The following is an 18,500-nucleotide window of genomic DNA, read 5'->3' as shown; positions in this document are numbered from 1 at the left end:
ATTTCATTCTGTTGTCATAAGGAGTACATCGCTCTCAGTCTGAGGTGCTCCTTAATGAGAAATAAGAAAGGAACCGAATACATGATCATTGCGTAATTATTAAACTAATCTTTTACAATGGAATTATACATATAAGAAATCATCTTTGTGGGTTAACAGTATCTAGAACTGTTGATGCAGAGTCAAAACAGGAGATATTAAACACAGCAAAGTATTTATGGAGATAGTATTAAAATGGGCAAGTTGACACTCTCATATCTCCTCTTTCTACAGTAAAGTTGCTGCTTAGGCCAGAATATGTCCCTGGCACCCAACCCTAAACACATGCCAAGCAAAGCAGATACCACTGAGATTTTCTTTGAGGCTCACTCTTATGTGTGGAAGTATACTAAAAAACAAACATTCGTTGGATTTAAAGATTTATTTCTTCTGCATATTTTTCAGTTAACTTTTTAAATCCTCAAATTATATTTTACCAAAGAATTTGAGATGACATTCACATACCATTCCACCTATAAGCTTAATTAAATTTCCTTAATAATATATGTGATAGGGCATATATTCTAAAATATGTAAGCACTTACCCATGAACAAATCAAACATACAGACAAGAAAATTTTAAGTTTGCATGTAATGGTAATTATAACTGTTATTAGTTTTCAGCTTAAAATTCTATAACTATATATGTTTTTAAATTTTCAACTTTTAATTTGAATTTTATTACTATTGTTTTATATAAAGCACTAATATGTGCTTTCAATGCTAGATCTAATATGTATGAGTTCATTAACAAAATTACTTTTAGTATTTTTATTATCAACAGCCTTTAGATATGCTTAATACTAAAACTTTTTAGTATTTTTACTGTCATATATATGTGTATATACACATGTATATATACACATGTATATATACATATACATATATATATCTTTTAAAAATTAGAGCTTAACACAAAACAAATGGTTTCATTGTAGTATTTTCAAACTAATATATCACCATACTTGGCTCTCTTGGTTTCTGATTTGGATGATACTTGAACTACTAAAGAAACTAAACAATTTTTGCTTCTGACCTAGAAAAGCTTAGCCTACTCATATATTCCAATGGATCCCTAGCTGATAATCTAGAATCACACCCTTAATCTCAGTTAAAAAAAAACAAAAAACAAAAAACCAACGAAGTGTGTCCTTTCTAGCCTTGAGATTGACTTGAGCCAAGAGATGCTCTCTAGTATGGCATGGTTAGGAGGAAGTGTCCAAGACTTTCACACCATGAGCCAAGCTACTGTCTGTAATATCGCAGGGGGCATAGCAAACCTTACTACCTAGTCACCTATTACCTGGTTCTTGGAGACCTTAATTAAGTTGGTTTTGTTCATACAGGATCTTGTCTATCCAAGTTCATCAGACTGATCAGTAAATTTTCAGGAGTTATGCAATCCAATTGCTAAATACAGCCATCATTAAAAATTAAACTGTAAAAAATAATATCAGAAGGGAATAAATAATAAAACGCTTTGTTACCTGGTCATCTTATAACCTTTTACTACTTATTCTCTCTTGGTGTTATTTTGTCTTTTTCTTTTAATCTGTATTGAGGATTACAATGGCATGTGGCCACATATCTCCTTCCGTCTCCATGTTCAATGACATCACTCTGGAGTCCTGAAGTCGGAACAGCAAAGGCATCAAGTCAGATCCTCTTTGCTTCACAAAGACCTGCTGGTTACACATTCACTAGGCAGCAGCTCTGCCATCATCTAGCTGTCTGACTGGCTCCCTTCCTGGCTACTGCATCACTTGCCTGGACTTTGCATGTCGTTAGCTCTTGAAATATTTAGACATCTTCCCTGTTCCAAAGTTCTCAAAACTCACCCAATCTAGTTTGTTTCAGTCTTTCTGTTAGTGGGATCACACACATCCTACAAGGAGTTGATATTCCAGTGGGCGTCTCATGGCCTGTCGGATGTTAGGATCTCAGCCATGAAGGTCAATTTGCCATTAAAGATCCCAAGGGAGCACAAAAGAAAGGCATTGTGCATTTTGTTTTATTTAAGTCTGTGTCCTGATTTCTCAAAGCACTAAATTCTTAGAGGCCTAACTGGGGAAAGCTGTTCTTACGTGCATGGTTGGCTTAAAATATCTAATCATCCTGTATTTCATGGCAGAGACAACTCAGTAATTTTTTCCATTTTCTCTTGTACCTCAATGATTCAAATCAATTTTGCTTTATGCAGAAAGGTGTTATCAGGCTTATCCCAGAGGCAAAATCCATATATCCTATTGAGCTGAATTCCGAACACTGATGGACCATGATATTGTACTCCAAAGCTTCATATGCAACTTTTACTTTTTTAATTTGAGTCCACGAATACAATTAAGTTGTGGCAACTCAGAGAAATTCGTTCCATTATAAAAGTTAATAAAGCATAAAAAACATTAGGAAGAAACATGAGTCTAAGCGTACAAAGATTGGCATATCAACCAAGCAAAGGAAAACCAAGATGGATCGTCAGATTTCTGTTTATAGAAGAGTTTGTTACAAGCTTTAAAAAATATACTCATTCTCCTATATACTGGACTGCCACATAGCATCAATAATTGATTCCTAGGTTTATATTATCAACATGCATTATTTATTTTTAGTCACTCATTTTTCAATAGGTTAATAATATATCTATAATACAAAAATTGTCTGATATTGCAAGAATACAGTCCTAAAGTACAAATGAACAGCCTTAATGTTCCTACCCTATTTCTCTCCCCCTCTAAACATTACACTGCTTATAGCTCTTCTTTTGTTCCTTCCTTTTACTGAAAATAGTTTATTTTATACAATATATTCTGATTATGGCATTCCCTCCCTCTTTTCCTACCAGTTCCTCTGCACCTTCCTTCCCACTTAGATCCACATCCTTTCTGTCTCTTCTTAGAATCCAAATAGGCATCTAAGGAGAAATAACAAAATAAATAATTACAAACATATTAGAATATGACAAAACAATCAAATAAGAGCCAAAAAAAAAAAACCATACAAGAAACACATATAGACATAGAGACACACACATTCATACATTCAGGAATCTTGTAAAATCCACAAACTGGAAGTGATAATATGTATGCAAAAGACCTGTAAGATAGCAGAGGCAGGGGTGGGGACCAGAACACAAATGCCTTGCCTTACTACTGTGAGACAACAAACCTCCTAAGATGTTTATTTTCTGTTGACTATCTACAGCTGGGCATCGGTCCTGCCCTTAAGAGTGGACCCTTAAGAAATCCTCAATGAGCCTTCCCTGGAGAAAACGAGTTTTTTATTTGCAAGTAGCTGTCACAATAGCTTCTGAGTTAGGGATGAGGGTGCGTGTTCATTTCTTTCAGCTCTAGGGCCCTGTCTAACACAGACCTGTGCAGGTCCTGTTTGTGCTGCTGCAGCTCCTAACAATGACCTCACTTTGGGATTTCAGACAGGAAAAGATAATGAAAGGAGAGGAGAGTGCATGTTGAGTCTCCCATGGGTTCCTTGCCCTTCCTTCCTTGGCTCTGTAGTGTGAGAATCCACCTTTGTAACTAAGTTCCCCACGTTCCTCTCTTGACTCCTTTCATGTGGTTCGTTGGAAGCTGAAGAACACAGAGGAAATTTCCAGAATATTTTATTGCTTTTATTTCTCACCCAAATATGTTAGGAGGCCCTCCACAGCAATATCTGCATTTATTTGTTCTATGATTTTAAAATCCTGGTGGGCAATGGCTCTATTATGTTCCTTAGTGTGTTCTAGAAGACTACAGATCCGAACAACCCCACTTGTGGCTGGCTCTCTCTAGCCATTGGGGTAGTAATGACTTCCAGTTGCTGCTAGTATCTGGGTTGCCTCCCTAACTTCTGCTAGGTGGTGGGACGTTCCAGTGCATATAAGCCAATGCCCTCCATTAGATTCCTTCTGTTTGAACATTTCACAATTACTGTTGTTATCCTGACTGAACCAGGCCTCATAAGGAAAGGAAGACAGGATAGGCAAGAAACAAGGAGTCATTTGTTTTGCATTGTAGGTAATCAGGGGTCCTGCCATTATGTGCACAGAAAACAGGAAGGGAACCGGAACAAAATGAGTATTTATTGAGCCCCTCTGGTGTGCAAGCCACTTTCTTAGCTCTGAATAGAGACTGATGTTCAGAGACTGCTTTTTATTGAAAACCATGCTGTTTTTGAAGGGTCAGAAGTGACTTTTAAGTTTTTCTATTGGAAAATGCTTCCTGCTCAGCAGACTTAAGACTACACTAAGAAATAACTCAGAAAGGGTCAAGGGGCCTAAAATATATACATTGTGAGTGTTGGGTAACTATAACCAAGATACTGGTATGGCCACACCATGCTTAGCTGAAGGTAGTTATTAACGTTCACAAAGCTAACTGGTTTCGTTTCTTAAGGATTGTTTTCTTCTCAGCTATGCCCTTCCAGGAGTCTTTATAGTTAATGGGCAAACATCTTTGGATCAAATATGCTCAGTATGGACACCTATTATTTTGGGGATATTTTGTGGCATTTAGGGTCTCTGTGTCTGTGATGGTTATTTGGTAACATTTTTGTTCTTCTTCCTCCATGGTCGTGACTTACCATCACTTTTGTGTTTTGTGGAGATTCCATCTGCAGTTTAAAATACAAAGGTTGTTGGGTGTGTAGACAATAGGAATCAATCTCTAGGGTGTTCCCATTCCCCAGAGTATTATCCTACACCTTGTCACTCCCAAATCACACGCTGGAGAGACAAACATTTATCTAACTGCTCTCTGAACCTACATCTGTATCCCTGTGCAACTCTGATTTACTGTTCAAATTCTCTATACATCTCTCAGCATCATGATGTCCCTATCAGGATTCTTTGCATTTCTGTCAAGGCACACACAGTAAGCCATGTTTCCCCACTGGGCAGATGGGGACAATAACCTGTCCAGGGTTTCCTTATGCTAAGTCTCCGGTCCTTTCTCACTTGGATTACAATGCTCATCTCCTCACTGTTTGGGCTCCCCCCTCTTTATTTTGTTCTTCATCCATTCCATCTATGCTGCCAGGATAAAGTTTGTAGATCTAACATACATTACTTTCTTTCTTAAAATTTCAGGAAGCCAGGCCTGGTGACAAATGCTTGTCATTCCAGCTCTCATGAGGCTAAGGCAGGAGAATTATTACCAAGTTCCAGGCCAGGATAGGTTTCATATTGGGTTCCAAGCCAACCTTAGCTAACTTCTCAATAAAAACAAAAACAAAAACAACAAAAAAAACAAAAACCAAAACAAACCAAAAATATCTCTCAGTAGGTCTATACTTGGTTTTCACGATGTAGCCTCAATGCATCAAGATGCGTGGAGAGATACATTAGCTGTTGCTTGTAGCTTTTCATACCACAGTTTTACATGCATAATCCTGCTATGAACGCTCTCAGTCTTAGGCTTCTTCTTCTCTATTATTTCCCTTGCTTAAACCTATTTGGCATCTCTTGACTTTCCAAACTCTTTGACCCTCAAACATCTGACAACCTCTGCATAAAGATCTTTCTTCTCTAGCAGAAGCTGTTTCTGAGTCTACCACATAATCAGGGCTCTTCCCTGATTCCTGTTCTCAATTATCACAGTACCTAGTGCATACCTTCATCATAATATCACAGCACTTCATGGAGGCTGATGCACTGTCTGCCTCTGGGAGATTCCCTGCAGGGCGAGAAGAGACCTAGGGTTCACTGCACTCAAGGCCAGGCCCTGCATCTCACCACACAGCACATACTCAGTAACTAAAAGAATGGTTAAGCCTGTTCTAAAGCCTTACAGTAAAATTCGGTGTTCCAATGTCAAACTCAAAAGGAAAGGATTTTTTTTCACTATTTTAATTGTATTGCTTGTTCTTTGCTCATAAAATTAGATTCAAGTTCTACACACCTGTTACTTAGTCTTGCTTGGCCATCACTGTAAGTCATTAAAAAAAAAAATTTTGATGCATAGACACCCCAAAGCCCTAAAGGGTGTTTGAGGACTCATGATAGCCATAGCAATTTCTCAATTGTGGCTTTCACTAAGTGTATGAGGCACAGAATCTACTTTTAGAAAAATATAACATATAGTTCCCATTTACTCTAGAGCAAAATGCTCTTCTTTCCCAGGATAACATCTTCCTTGTAGTATGATTACAGTTGAACAACAACAAGTTTTATTAGGGCCATGTGTAGGTCATTGTATGCTCAGAGTTAACAGGATAAATAGCACAATTCTACAGCTTTCACCGAAAGAAAAACCTTGTCAGATTTGCCTCGTCAATAACTTAGTAATTTAAAAAGATGAACCTACGTCATAACTTGGTTCACATAAATCTCTTCAATCTCCATGCACCAGAAGGAAAACAGCGAGTTATTAGCAAAGCATTTCCTACGACTAGAATTATGAAGCTTAATTGCCAGGGGCGCTGGAAGTGGTTTAGGCAACTTAAAGCTGAGTAACACATTTCAATGATGCATTTACTGTAACACATAGTTTTGTCCATATTAAGGTAAACCTCCTGAACCTACTCACTTAGTAATGAGAGGTCTGTTTGCACGGGGTTATTCTGCTTTTTGGCTCTTAGTTAAATGATTCTTGAAGAGCTATTTTAGAAACAAAGTGGTTTGGAATTCAACAGGAGTCCAATTATTTGGGAGGAGGGATTTATAAAAAGTGACAACAGTTTTATATACTTCTCAAGTTAGATCCACTGCAAAGTCCATGATTATAACTATGACATTAAAGACTGATTTCCTAGAAGTGTCACTAGGAAATGTAAAGATGTTTCTAGTTTGTTTATGTGTTTAATGTTGTGCTGACATGTCAGAACCAGCGCTTAAAGGCTCCGCCGGCACGGTGCTGCATAGGAGTAAGGACAGGAGGCCATTGTCTCTGTTTCATACTCTTTATTGCCAAGAGTTCAAAATGGTCAACATAAAAAAAAAAGAACATCTTGATAATAAATACTGCTCTTGGGGCTGTAATAAATAAAAAGTTTATTAACAAGGAATGCACTTTTCCAGCCACAAGTGTATTCAAAAATAACAAAAAAAAAAAAATTATGTATGGCCATAGTTCACAGTTTAGCAGCCAAAAGCTGCTCTGATTGTAGCCTTTAAACAGCAAGGGAGCATCCTCCCTTGTCCCTCCCCTTCAGGAAGTATATTCACAGTTCCAAGTCTTCCAACTGAAAAAAACAAAAACAAAACAAAACAAAAAAACAAACGCTCTCCACAGAGAGAACTTCAGAGTCAATGAATCTTTCTGCAAAAACTGTCCGATAAACCTTTTAAAGACAGGTATCTCAGGGAAAACTGCACACAGCTCCACACTTAGGATTGTCCACAGTCAACTGTACACCTTAGGCTGGTCTGGTTCCAGCAGTCCAGCAGGCCACAGTGGGATTGTATTCGTACCACCACCTGTCCGATCTCTCTAATATGCTCTGTACCCCTCCGCTGGCTTCCCTGTTGATCTCACAGTAGAAAAGAGTCCCATGAGGTCCGCTCAAGAAAATGTGCTCAATTAGTTACATCTCTGTAAGAGCATGTTCAGGGCGTATTCCATTCGATTTTTTAATTCTAATGAACAGCCAGACATCAACAGAGTCGTCAGTCTGAAAGTTGTAGATATCCTGTCCTCGTTGATGTATGTGAGAAGGTATTCTTCATTCTGGTTACAGATGATTATTTTTGTATGATCATGGTAGAAATTCACCTTTAAAAAAATAAACATAGACATTAGAACTTGCTAAAGGAGAAGTAATAAAGGTTCTGCCAAAAAAAAAAAAAAGCAGCTAGGTAGAAAAAGATTTCAGGACCTAAACATGTAGGTCCATAGAAGGCTCAGTTACCTGAAATGTGCCATCATTGAAGAGCATCATTAAGGCTTTATCAGACTTTAACCACTGAAGGAGGTAGAGCCGAGGTCTTCTAATGTCAGTCACACTAGGGAGATCACCACCCTGAAAGAAATCAGGAGAGAGGGTTAATGCCTCTGAAACTGTACCGTGTGGACATTACACAGTGCCTCTCAAACGGAAGCCTCAGAATGGCCTCAAGATTCCTGGCTCTGCCTCAAAGAGATTCTGACTCTGCACTGCATCTAAGATAAGGCATGAGAATCTAAACTAAACTGACTTCAAAGGAAGGCAGATGCTACTGGATCTAGACTGCTTCACCTATCTCTGCTCTAAACGACATGGTACTTACATCCATGAGGTTCTCCTCCATGTAATGAGAAAAGTATTTCAGCACCGTCACTTGACTAATAAATTGTTCAGGGGCATCTGTTGCTGGGAAAACAGAGCATTGGCCAAGTTCCGCATAATAGTGAACTGTTCTAGAAATCAGGAAGGAGAGAAAAGAAAGATTAGAAGCAATTCATCACTGTTTCCAGATTTTATTAGCCCAATAGCAGAGAACTGGTGGATTGCGTTAATCAGACACACTTACTTTTTGTCTGGAAGGAGGCTCATGTGAGCGCCATTGTTGAAAAGGACTCCAACAGTGTGGTCTGAGAGCTGGTACCCAAAGCCATATTTGTTGGAGTAGTCGACCCATTTGGTGACCCACTGAAAGGACGTGCTCAACTGCTCTTTGGGGATACAGTCAGCTTCAGGCATGTTTTCTAGACATCCTCGAAGGACTCTTGCCACTGTGTCTGCAACACTTCCCATGGTGCTATCTTCAAGGCCTGCAGAGTCACAGAAACGGAAATGACAACATTGTTTACAATTAAACCCTGGGATCAGGAAATGCTGTTTCCCTCTTCGAATTGGAAAGACAGAGAAATACGAATCATGGTTACTCACTGCCTTTTCTTTAATTCTATACTTTTATTTCTATGTTAAATTGACTTGGGTAACTCGGCACTAGTCTTCCAGTTTATTTACAATATGGTTTCGAGCACTTACATTCACTGCTGCTGCTGCAGCTGCCAAGCGTCCCTCTAACGATCATCCGAATTGCGTCTCCGATCTGCTGTTTGTTTTCCACTGCGGATGTTCCAGATCTGGCAACGGTAGTGGGAGGTGGCTGGAGCTCCTTGAAAGGGAGAGAAGAGCCATACAATGAGCCAAGGGGCTAGGTCTATGTACATTTGAAGTTTCAGGTTAACATAAGATTATGATAATTACTGGAAAAGCTTATCAAAGAGCAATGGATATAAGCCAGAGAAATCTGCTGCAGTACTCTGACTGGAAGCATTGCCTCAGCCCCGATAATCATCAAAATGCAGGTCACCCAAGAATGGAAATGGCCTTTTCGTTATGTGCCTTCCCCGACATACCTCATCTGTTCTGTGTTTGCTGGGTTGCTGGGTTATTGATGTCTTCTTCAAATCATGCCGAAGCTTGTAAATGTCTTCATCTTCCTTAGATACTTTATCTGTAAATCGAGGGAAAGAGTTGCACATGTTAATTTATCTCAATAAAGGTGGAACAGAGTTAGCACCATGTCATCATTGGCTTCAGCTGCAACTATGTAGGCATCACACACTTCAGTGTTCAGGTAAACCAAAGCTATCAATCCATTCTAGTTGTATATTTACACTGCTATTAGTGTCGAAGGTCAGCAGTATACCAAGCTACACTAAAGGTAAAGTCTCAATGTAGTCATCAAACTCAAGGGAAATCTTGGATAGGGAAACTTACTGTGTGTGTCGTTATATCTTGCTTTGTCTTTTTTGCCACCAAAAAGAGCGGCAGCGGCTTTCTTAAAGAAATTCTTAGCTGGGCTTGACAAGTGGAAGTCTGGAACTGTGTGGCAACAGCTAGAAGAGAGTCTATCTGGAGTGAAGCCCTGTGGAACCAGAGGAGACCATCAGAAACCATTCCAGCAATCAGGGCAATGACACGCAATTGTAAAGAAAGGTCAAAGAGCACTGACCTGCAGGAAGAAGTCATGCCGAATGATGTCATCCAAACTGGGGCGGTCCTCTGGGTTTTTGGACAGCATGCTAGCTATCAAGTGCTTAGCAGGGGCCAGCAATGAAGATGGCATTGTATACCGTGCTTCTCTTATGCACCTGTACGTTTCTTTCAGATTCGTGGTTTCGAATGGAGGTCGTCCTAGCAGCATCGTATACCTGGGTACACAGAAGCACATCTTCAGAAATGGTCATGAAGGAGCTCTTCTTGAGCATTATGACTGAGTCAACTTTGTTTCATTTTCTTTTCTTTTTTTCTTTTCTTTTCTTTTTTTTTTTTTAAGACATTCTTGTGCATTTACTTACATTACACAGCCTAAGGCCCAGATGTCTGATTCGCAGCCATGTCCTTGTTTGTTGAGGACTTCAGGCGAGAGATAATTTGGGGTTCCACATATTGTTCTGAGAAGGCAGAATATAGCAAGATCTCATTAGGAACTATGACTTTAATTAAACTTACTTCTCTGGGCATGAATCAATGGGAAATAAAGCTTGGAAATTTTTGCTCATTTCCTACTTGACTACTTTATAGTGTTTTTATTTGACCAAACTTCTTTTGGTAATTTTTTAAAGTGTTGTACAGTTTTCTCAGCCCATATGACCAAGTGTTTTAACCAAATGAGACCAGATAGTGTGTGTGTATGTGTACTTGTGTGTGTGTATATCAAGTAAACTTAAACATTTATTTTATTGGTTGCATTAATAATCAACTTAGAGGTGTAAGGTATCTAACTCAGAGTGAACATTGGTTTCCTTTTAGTAACACTGCTGTGGTTTGCAGATTGTAGTGTGAACTAACTTTCTATGAACTAATAACAGAGGTGTATTTGGTCTCCAGAAAACCCAGGAAGAGCATGACTCTTACCTCCTTCTGTGCTCCAGTGGTTCCAGTCTGGCTGCCAAACCAAAGTCTCCAACCTTCAGTTCCATGGCTTCATTAATAAAAAAGTTCCCTAGAAGATAAACAAAAAGAAATATGAACTCCCTTGGAAAGGTTCACATTTGGAGGCCAGCATCCTCCACTGAAGGCAACAATTCAAAAAACTAGATCCCCACTAAAAAGGGTAGAGGCAGAGGAAAGCTCCCACTCTCCAGCCCCTCCCCCAGCCGCTGCCATCGAAGGCTTACCTAGCTTCAGATCCCTGTGCAAGATTTCTTGTTCGTGAAGATACTTGAGTCCTGACACAATCTGCCTGAGGTAGTATCGGACTTCTGGCTCCGTCAACACCTTTCTTGCTTTCAAGATATGAGCCATGGACTAGGAAGAGAAGGGGAGAAAGGAGAATTCATCAAATAAAGTTACCTAGATCGGGCTTCCCTTTGCCGGACTAGTGATGCAGCCACATAGGGTGGGAGAATACTTAACTGTCACGGCTAAAACTGATGATAAAACGTAATCCAAACACCAGTCCAGCTTTCTGTTAGCAAGCGAGCTGACCCAGGAGTTAACACTTACCCTTCTACTGCAGTATTCCAAGAGAATGTAAATGTTCTCTTTGTCTTCAAAGTAATGGTAAAACTGCACCACATGCTTATGGTGCAGGATTCTGTGAAGCTCTATTTCTTTGTCGATCTAAGAAAAAAAAAGCCAGATAAGACTCATTAGGCTCTCACCGAGTCTCGGAAGGCAGTGCTTACACATGCAGAAGACATTTTTTTCTAACAGGGTAGGGCCATCCCTGCACACAAAGAAAATACTTTACTCAACAGTCATACACACCTTTTCCCTTTGATGAGGTTTAGCTACTCTGCTGTGAGGAATAATTTTTGCAGCGTAGACTTTGTTGTTTGTCAGATCTGTCATTTCGTAACACTTCGCAAATCCACCCTGAAAGGAAACAAAGCCGAGATGGAATTGAGCGTGGCAAATATATATTTATATATATGAAGGGCCAACGTTTAAAATAAATGAATACATAAATAGGGGCGGGAAGCAAAATTTGAGGAACAGAGGGTAGGCAGAGCGATACAATCTGCTTTGTAAAATGGTTTTTCAGGAAGGGAAACACATTCCTGGAAACCAGTACAGTTTTCTCGTTTCCCCTTTACAAAGAACTCTAAGGAGAAGGGAGTGGATGGGGGAAAGAGGGGGAAATGCTCTCTGAAGAAATTTGACAGGCTAGCTCCCCGGGGATCAGATAGTGAGAGCCTGGGGCCAAGGTAGAATGCCTTCAATCCTCCTTCCTTGACTCGGGGAGGAAAACAGGCTGAGGATGCAAACCCAGCGCTGTCGGAGCACAGAAGCCCAAGAGGGACCCACGTCGCTCAGGGAACCCTACAGCTGAAGGAGCGAGAAGAGCGGGCGCTTGGGTCCCTGCTCGTTCAGCTTGCCCGGGCAGCCCGCCCTCCCGCCCCGCAGCCTGACGTCCGCCGCTCCTCACCTTGCCCAGCACTTTGCCCCGGCAGTAGCGCTTCCCCGTCGTGGGGTCGACTATAATCCGCGAGATCTCGGGTCCCGAGTGGGAATGGTGGTGATGGTGGTGCGGGGCCGCCGGGGTCACCTGGGCTTGGGGCTGCCCGTCTTCAGAAGGCTGCTGCGGTCGCTTCTTCTTTGAGTCCCCGCCGCAAGCTTTGCCCAGAGCCTGCTCGCACATCTTGGTGCCGGCGGCCGGCTGGTAGGTGATAGTCCTCAGGAGCTCCATCGTTGCCTCGCCACCCGACACTGCCTACTGCCACCTCGGAGGCGCGGACACGCGTCCGCTCTAGCCCTGTCCCTCGAGCCCCAGTCCCTCTCCCCACTCTCGAGTCTGACGTCCTGCTCCGCTTGTGCGAGCGAGAGCGAGCAGCGAAGCTTTAAATACGCGCCGGTGGTGGGCGTGACCTCGCGACGTCACGGAGAGCGCTCCACCCACCGCCTCTGGAGTGCGCGCCGTGGATAGGTGCGGAGTGGCCGCGTGGCCGTCGTGGGCTTCTACCTAGCCTGGGAGCGGCGGTACGCAAAGCACCCCCAGTTCGTCGCTTGCCCTGACTTTGGACGTGGAAAACAGAAACCCAAGGGCGGACGCCCTGTCTGGGTCCTGGCCGGGCGGGGATGTGGGGTAGCAGCCCGGGGAGCCGCAGGGTTGGCACCGCCCTCCTGACCGCTGTGCAACCCTACACCGTGTCAGCCAGCTAGCCTCGCGGGGCTGCACCCGGAGACCCGGAGTGCTTGGGAACCTCCGCCGCCACCGCGGGCACCTTTACGGGACCCCGTGGACCGAGAGGCTCAGTGGCTGGCTCCGCGGAGCCCGGCACCAGGCAGAATCATAGCAGCTAGGAAATGAGCCGCAATCCGGGTCGTAGATCCGGGTGATCGGCTGTGGCGTGGGAGTATCTGAGCTCTCCGCAGCCTCTTCCCATCGCCTGATAAGTGACCCCTGTCAGAGGCCAGGCTCTTAACCTTGGAGAGGAGAGAGGGCTTGACGCCCGGAGGTCTAGGACGCAACAAGTCTAAGCAAGATCGCCATCCTGTGGAATTTTTCAGAAAAACGATTAACGGGTCTGAGGTTCATTCGCAGCAATGTGGGCTTCGACAGTAACGCTGAAAGTGTTCTGTTGCTAATTATGATTTTACAAATGAAGTCATCTCTGACTTCGTGTTCCAAATAGGTGATTCAGATTGCTGAGCTAAAGTGTGGCTGTCAACAAGCTCGATTTTACCATTCAGTTCTAACAGCTCAGAGTTACCCTTCTTCCTTGTTCCAATGGCAATGGTACCAGCGCTTATGGAGTCCTGTACTGAATTGAACACTGAAATTCTGCTATTCTGAAATGTCTATATCATCTTAATACATCCCTGAATGAGAAATACTGCTGTATTAGGGGAGGGAATATCATTTTCCTTCTACCCTTTTAAACTATTGCTGTGGTTCCTCCAGCAGGACAGATTAACTGCAGAAACATAAGTTTATCCATTCGCAACGAAATGAGTACCCTCCAACAAGGCTTAGAATTGAGGTTTGAATGCTATCAGAAGCCAAAACAAGAGTGTGGGGAAAAGACAGGAAACAAAGACAATCAGGAACAAGGGAGTAAATCAGGAAGGCGTTTGTTAATGTTTTTCACTGATAAAATTGTTACTTAGAATCATTCTCTTTGTCTGGTTCAAGAGACTTTCTTAGGATTTGAGACTTCTTTTAATAAATGTGAATTTTTTTTTCCTTACAAAAGAGCACTGTACCACTTTCAGAGCTTCTGTGCCTACCTATCTTTTAATTCAGTTCAAACTTATCCTGACTCAGCAGTATATCGAGGGTAACTTATTCTAGTTTCCTGCAGACATGCTTTGAAGTGACATAGTCTAGTCTACATCTTTCCCCTCTTAGAGGTGAAGAAACTGGATCTTAGACAATTTAAATAGCGATTATCAACACATTTTTTTCATAGAACCACGAAGTTTTGTGAACTTCACACCTGGCCCGTTGTCTCATTTAACACAGAATGTAGGCAGTTGCTTTGCATTGGAGTTCTGACTTCCAAAAATACCCAGGCCTTTAATAAAATACCAATGCTGAATCTGTGCCAACTGGGAAAGAACAGCATGTAGAATTCCACATTAATAAGGGTAAATAGGTTTCCTCCAGACCACTATCAAACATAGATAAATCTAGTCTAAGAGTTAAAAAGACATTCACCTCAGCTACTTCCAACACAATGCAGGGGAGCTTCCTTACCACCTCGGGGTAGACAGGCAAGACACTCTCCCTTTAGGTGCTTTATCTCAATGCAAGCCCGGGCATGTTCTTCACAAAGGACAGGAGACTTTAACCCAAGATTATTCCAGGTTTGAATAAGAGGGAGGCGGGGCCGGAAGCAGAGAAGCAGAATGACACAACCCCTCTGCTTTATTCGCAAACTTGGCTATGACCTTTGCGCCTTAGCCTGTGCGAAGCCATTGGATGAGACAGTCTGCTGCTTGGAGAAGAGCACCTTACTTTCCCAGAGAGAGTTTTGCTCTAATTTTGTGTGTGTGTGTGTTACAATGAAAAGACTGAAAGAACAGTTAATGAGATTTTTTAAATTTCAATTTTGTCTTGTACACCATTACATATTTTTCTAAGGATACTATTGTATTTACTAGACTGTTGAACATCCCGTGTGAAATTCAATTCTACCAAAAATATACAGGCATTTAATAAAATACCAATGCTGAGTGCTTGCCAACTGGGAAAGATTGATTTTCTTTATGGTAGTGCCATCATGTGGACGGAATGGAAACTGTAGTCCACATAACAACAAAGCTACTTTCCACTAGTAAGAAATCTCAAAGTATTTCTCTGTCAATCTATGCTCTGGATGGAGATTTTAGTGCCCAAATCCCAGTGGGGCTTTGGGTGAGAAGCTGACTGACTTCTATCATCTTTCAAGAGATCAAAAATAGCAAAATAACCTTTAAGCAAGAAGGAAGAAAGAATAACCTTTCTTTTACAGCTGTTGGGACTTACAATGAATTTGTTGCAAGTAAGCTGCTAAGTTAATTAGGCAAGTTTACCAAAGGGGCAGAATAATGAAACGAATGGTAGATCTCATCTAGAGAGAACTTTTGTGTGTTAGAAGATGAGCTACATTAGTGAGGAATAAGACTTCAGTACATGTTACTAGAGATTAGAATCAACAAAAGAACTGCATTTCGTCCCACCTTGAGATTCGTATGTCAAGGGAGCCGTATTAGAAGAAGCAGTGGGAGAAGGGATCCCAATAGAAGTAACTATTACTTATAGAAACCAAACAGAAAGAATCATGGGGAAGCAGGAAGGAATTTATTCATTGTCGCCTTATTGGGGAGGACCAGGGACTCAAATGTCCTTTGTCCTGCCTCTGAAGCTCTAACAAGAGATTCGGTGTTACATGGATGGGAAGGAGAGAAGCAGACGTATGCATCCTCAGATAGTTTTGATCAGAGATCTAGTTAATCAGTAGTAGCTCAGTAGACCCTGTTACGTAATGAGAAAGATGCTGTTGCCTCGGTGGCTTCAGGTTTTCTCCCCAAGAGGATCATCCATCCTACTTATTTCCCCTAGAATTCTGAAGGAGAAGTGGACCCAGAGGAAAGGTCAAGGTCCACAGAGACTTCTTTAGGTTTAGGACAAATGCTAATGACTTCCTAATGCTGGTTTGGTATTCTGGGGGAGGACATTGAAGCTGGCAGTTGACAGTCTACTGAATACTACATCCATTCCTATAAATTTTGATGTTTCTTGCATGAATCAGTATCAACATCCATAGTTGAATAAGAATCTAATTCAAAAGCTAAGGTAGCAAAGGAGACAGGAGAAGGCAGAAACACCCACCAAACTTCTTACCCTGGTTCCAGTTCCCTCTGTATCTGAGACTGACAGGAAGAGTCGGCATTCCACACACAACAAAGCTTTTAACTTCCAGTGTACTGGAGCCACCAGCATACCACACTCTGGATATTTTAGCTAGTATTCTTTCATTTCTGGACAATGATAATTCAAGGTCAAAGTTGTTGGCTGTTGGTCTCTTCAGATACCTCTTCTTTTAATTTTCATATGACTCTTCCCTGTGTCTCCTACCTGGTGGCTCTCTAATGCACACATGCCCGCTGTTCTAATCCTATTCAATTTTACAAGGACAGAGGCTGGATTCTGACCAATTCACTGTATCACTCGACCTTAATTATCTCTAAAGTCCATACTGCCAAGTATTGAATTCTGTGGTACTAGGGATTAGAGATCTTACACCTTTGGGAGGGTTTCCTAGAAGACAGCTTTGTCTTGTACCTGTCAGTGAATTCCTGGCTTAGGTTTGCATCTGGACATATCTGAGAGGGACTATGGATAATGAGGTCATTGAAGTTGGAAGACCCATCTTAACTGTGGGCAGTATCATTATGGGGACTAGGCTCCTGAACAAAGGAGAATGTGCACTGAGCACTAACATTCCTCTCTACACCTGACTGCAGACCGTGTGACTAGTTCTCTCAAGCTGCGGTAGCCACATCTTTTCTGCCATGAGAGACAGTGCCCTGAACTGTGAGCCAAAATGAACCCCTGTTTCTTTGATTGGCTTTGGTTAGATATTTTGTCACAGCAGCCAAACAACTAATACAAATCATGTTTTGTTTTGTTTTTTTTTTTAAATCTACAAATGGGGATGGAGAGATGGTTCAGCAGTTACAAGCACTGGGTGGTCTTCCAGGGGTCTTGACTTCAATTCTCCGACACCACATGGTGGCTCACAACCATCTATAATGGGATGTGATGTCCACTTCTGGCACTCAGGTGTACATGCAGAGAGAACATGCTTATACATAAAATAAACATTTTTTAAAAAAATCTACAAATGTAGTAAAGACTTACAAAAGAACAAACCAGTATTAATGGAAGCTATAGGCAGTAGCTTTTTGAGCACAAGGGGGAGGAAGACTTAAACAGCATGGAGAGGGCACTGTCTCAGAAGATTTTCAACTAGGGCTGAGTTAAGACCTTTGACTCAGCAGCTCAGGTGTAGGCCACACCAGTCAAGAAGAGTCAACTGCCTGCCAGCCAAGCTGCACCACGTCCTAGATTCAGTTCCCAAGACCTATTCTATGACATCCATAGTCCCACCTCATGGCTTGCCTCATGGCCAGGCCCCTGCCCCCAACTCTGGCAAATCCCACGTGCTCAGGTGCATATTACATCAGTCAGACAAACAGAGAATCTTTTCTGTACCAAAGGTCAAGCAAGTTGCCAGAAATCAGGCCCCCAGTCTGGCCAGAGACTCTCTAATGGATCAGAGGTCAAGAAGGTTGCCAAAAGTCCAGGCCACAAAGTCCAGAAGACCAAAGAGGAAACAGAAACCAAGGAACAAAACACTCATACAACAAAGATAAATTCAGACATAAGTACCTAGAATAGTTATCCCAAACCCAAATGCTTAAACACCTCACACAAAAACACAAGATCAGTCAGGGCAGTATGACTTCATTAGAACCCAGATATCCTATGACAGCAAGACCTGAAGCTGTCCTGGAACTCACTCTGTAGACCAGGCTGGCCTCGAACTCAGAAATCCACCTGCCTCTGCCTCCCAAGTGCTGTGATTAAAGGCGTGTGCCACCACTGCCTGGCTCTAGTGCATTGTAGCACAAGAAAACAATGTTAAAACTAACTCTATGAGCCTGATATAGCTGTCTCCTGAAAGGCTCTGCTGGTGTCCGACTAATACAGAAGTAGAGGCTCACAGCCATCCATTGGATGGAACACAGGGTCCCCATTGAAGGAGCTAGAGAAAGGATCCAAGGAGCTTAAGGGGTTTGTAGCCCCATAGGAGGAACCTGTATCTCAGAGTTCCCTCTAATATGATCTAACCAGTACCCTCAGAGCTCCCAGGGACTAAGCCACCAACCAAAGAGTACACATGGTGGGACTCATGTCTCCAGCTGCATATGTAGCAGAGGATGGCCTAGTTGTTCATCAATGGGAGGAGAGGCCCTTGGTCCTGTGAAGGCTCTATGTCCCAGTGTAGGGGAATGCTAGGCCCAGGAAGCGGGAAAGGGTGGGGTAGCGAGCAGGGAGATGGGGGAGAGAATAAGTTTTTTTTTTTTTTTTTTTTTTTTTT

General features: G+C 42.1%; 1 protein-coding gene across 1 annotated transcript; it reads right to left on the bottom strand.

The window, feature by feature from the left end:
* Positions 1 to 6,919: 6,919 nt before the first annotated feature.
* Plk2 (polo like kinase 2) lies at positions 6,920 to 12,738 on the bottom strand. Its single transcript, XM_031360354.1, has 14 exons — positions 12,338 to 12,738; positions 11,677 to 11,784; positions 11,413 to 11,529; positions 11,085 to 11,214; positions 10,822 to 10,909; positions 10,263 to 10,358; positions 9,917 to 10,115; positions 9,682 to 9,829; positions 9,318 to 9,415; positions 8,944 to 9,073; positions 8,483 to 8,723; positions 8,240 to 8,369; positions 7,882 to 7,992; positions 6,920 to 7,745 (listed from the first exon to the last, which is right to left on the bottom strand). The coding sequence occupies exons 1-14, from the start codon at positions 12,596 to 12,598 to the stop codon at positions 7,554 to 7,556; spliced, it is 2,049 nt and encodes a 682-aa protein (XP_031216214.1). The 5' UTR covers positions 12,599 to 12,738; the 3' UTR covers positions 6,920 to 7,553.
* Positions 12,739 to 18,500: the final 5,762 nt, after the last annotated feature.

The sequence above is a fragment of the Mastomys coucha genome, unplaced genomic scaffold (genome assembly GCF_008632895.1).
Source record: "Mastomys coucha isolate ucsf_1 unplaced genomic scaffold, UCSF_Mcou_1 pScaffold8, whole genome shotgun sequence".
NCBI lineage: Eukaryota > Metazoa > Chordata > Mammalia > Rodentia > Muridae > Mastomys > Mastomys coucha.
This window is presented reverse-complemented; position numbering and strand designations above follow the sequence as displayed.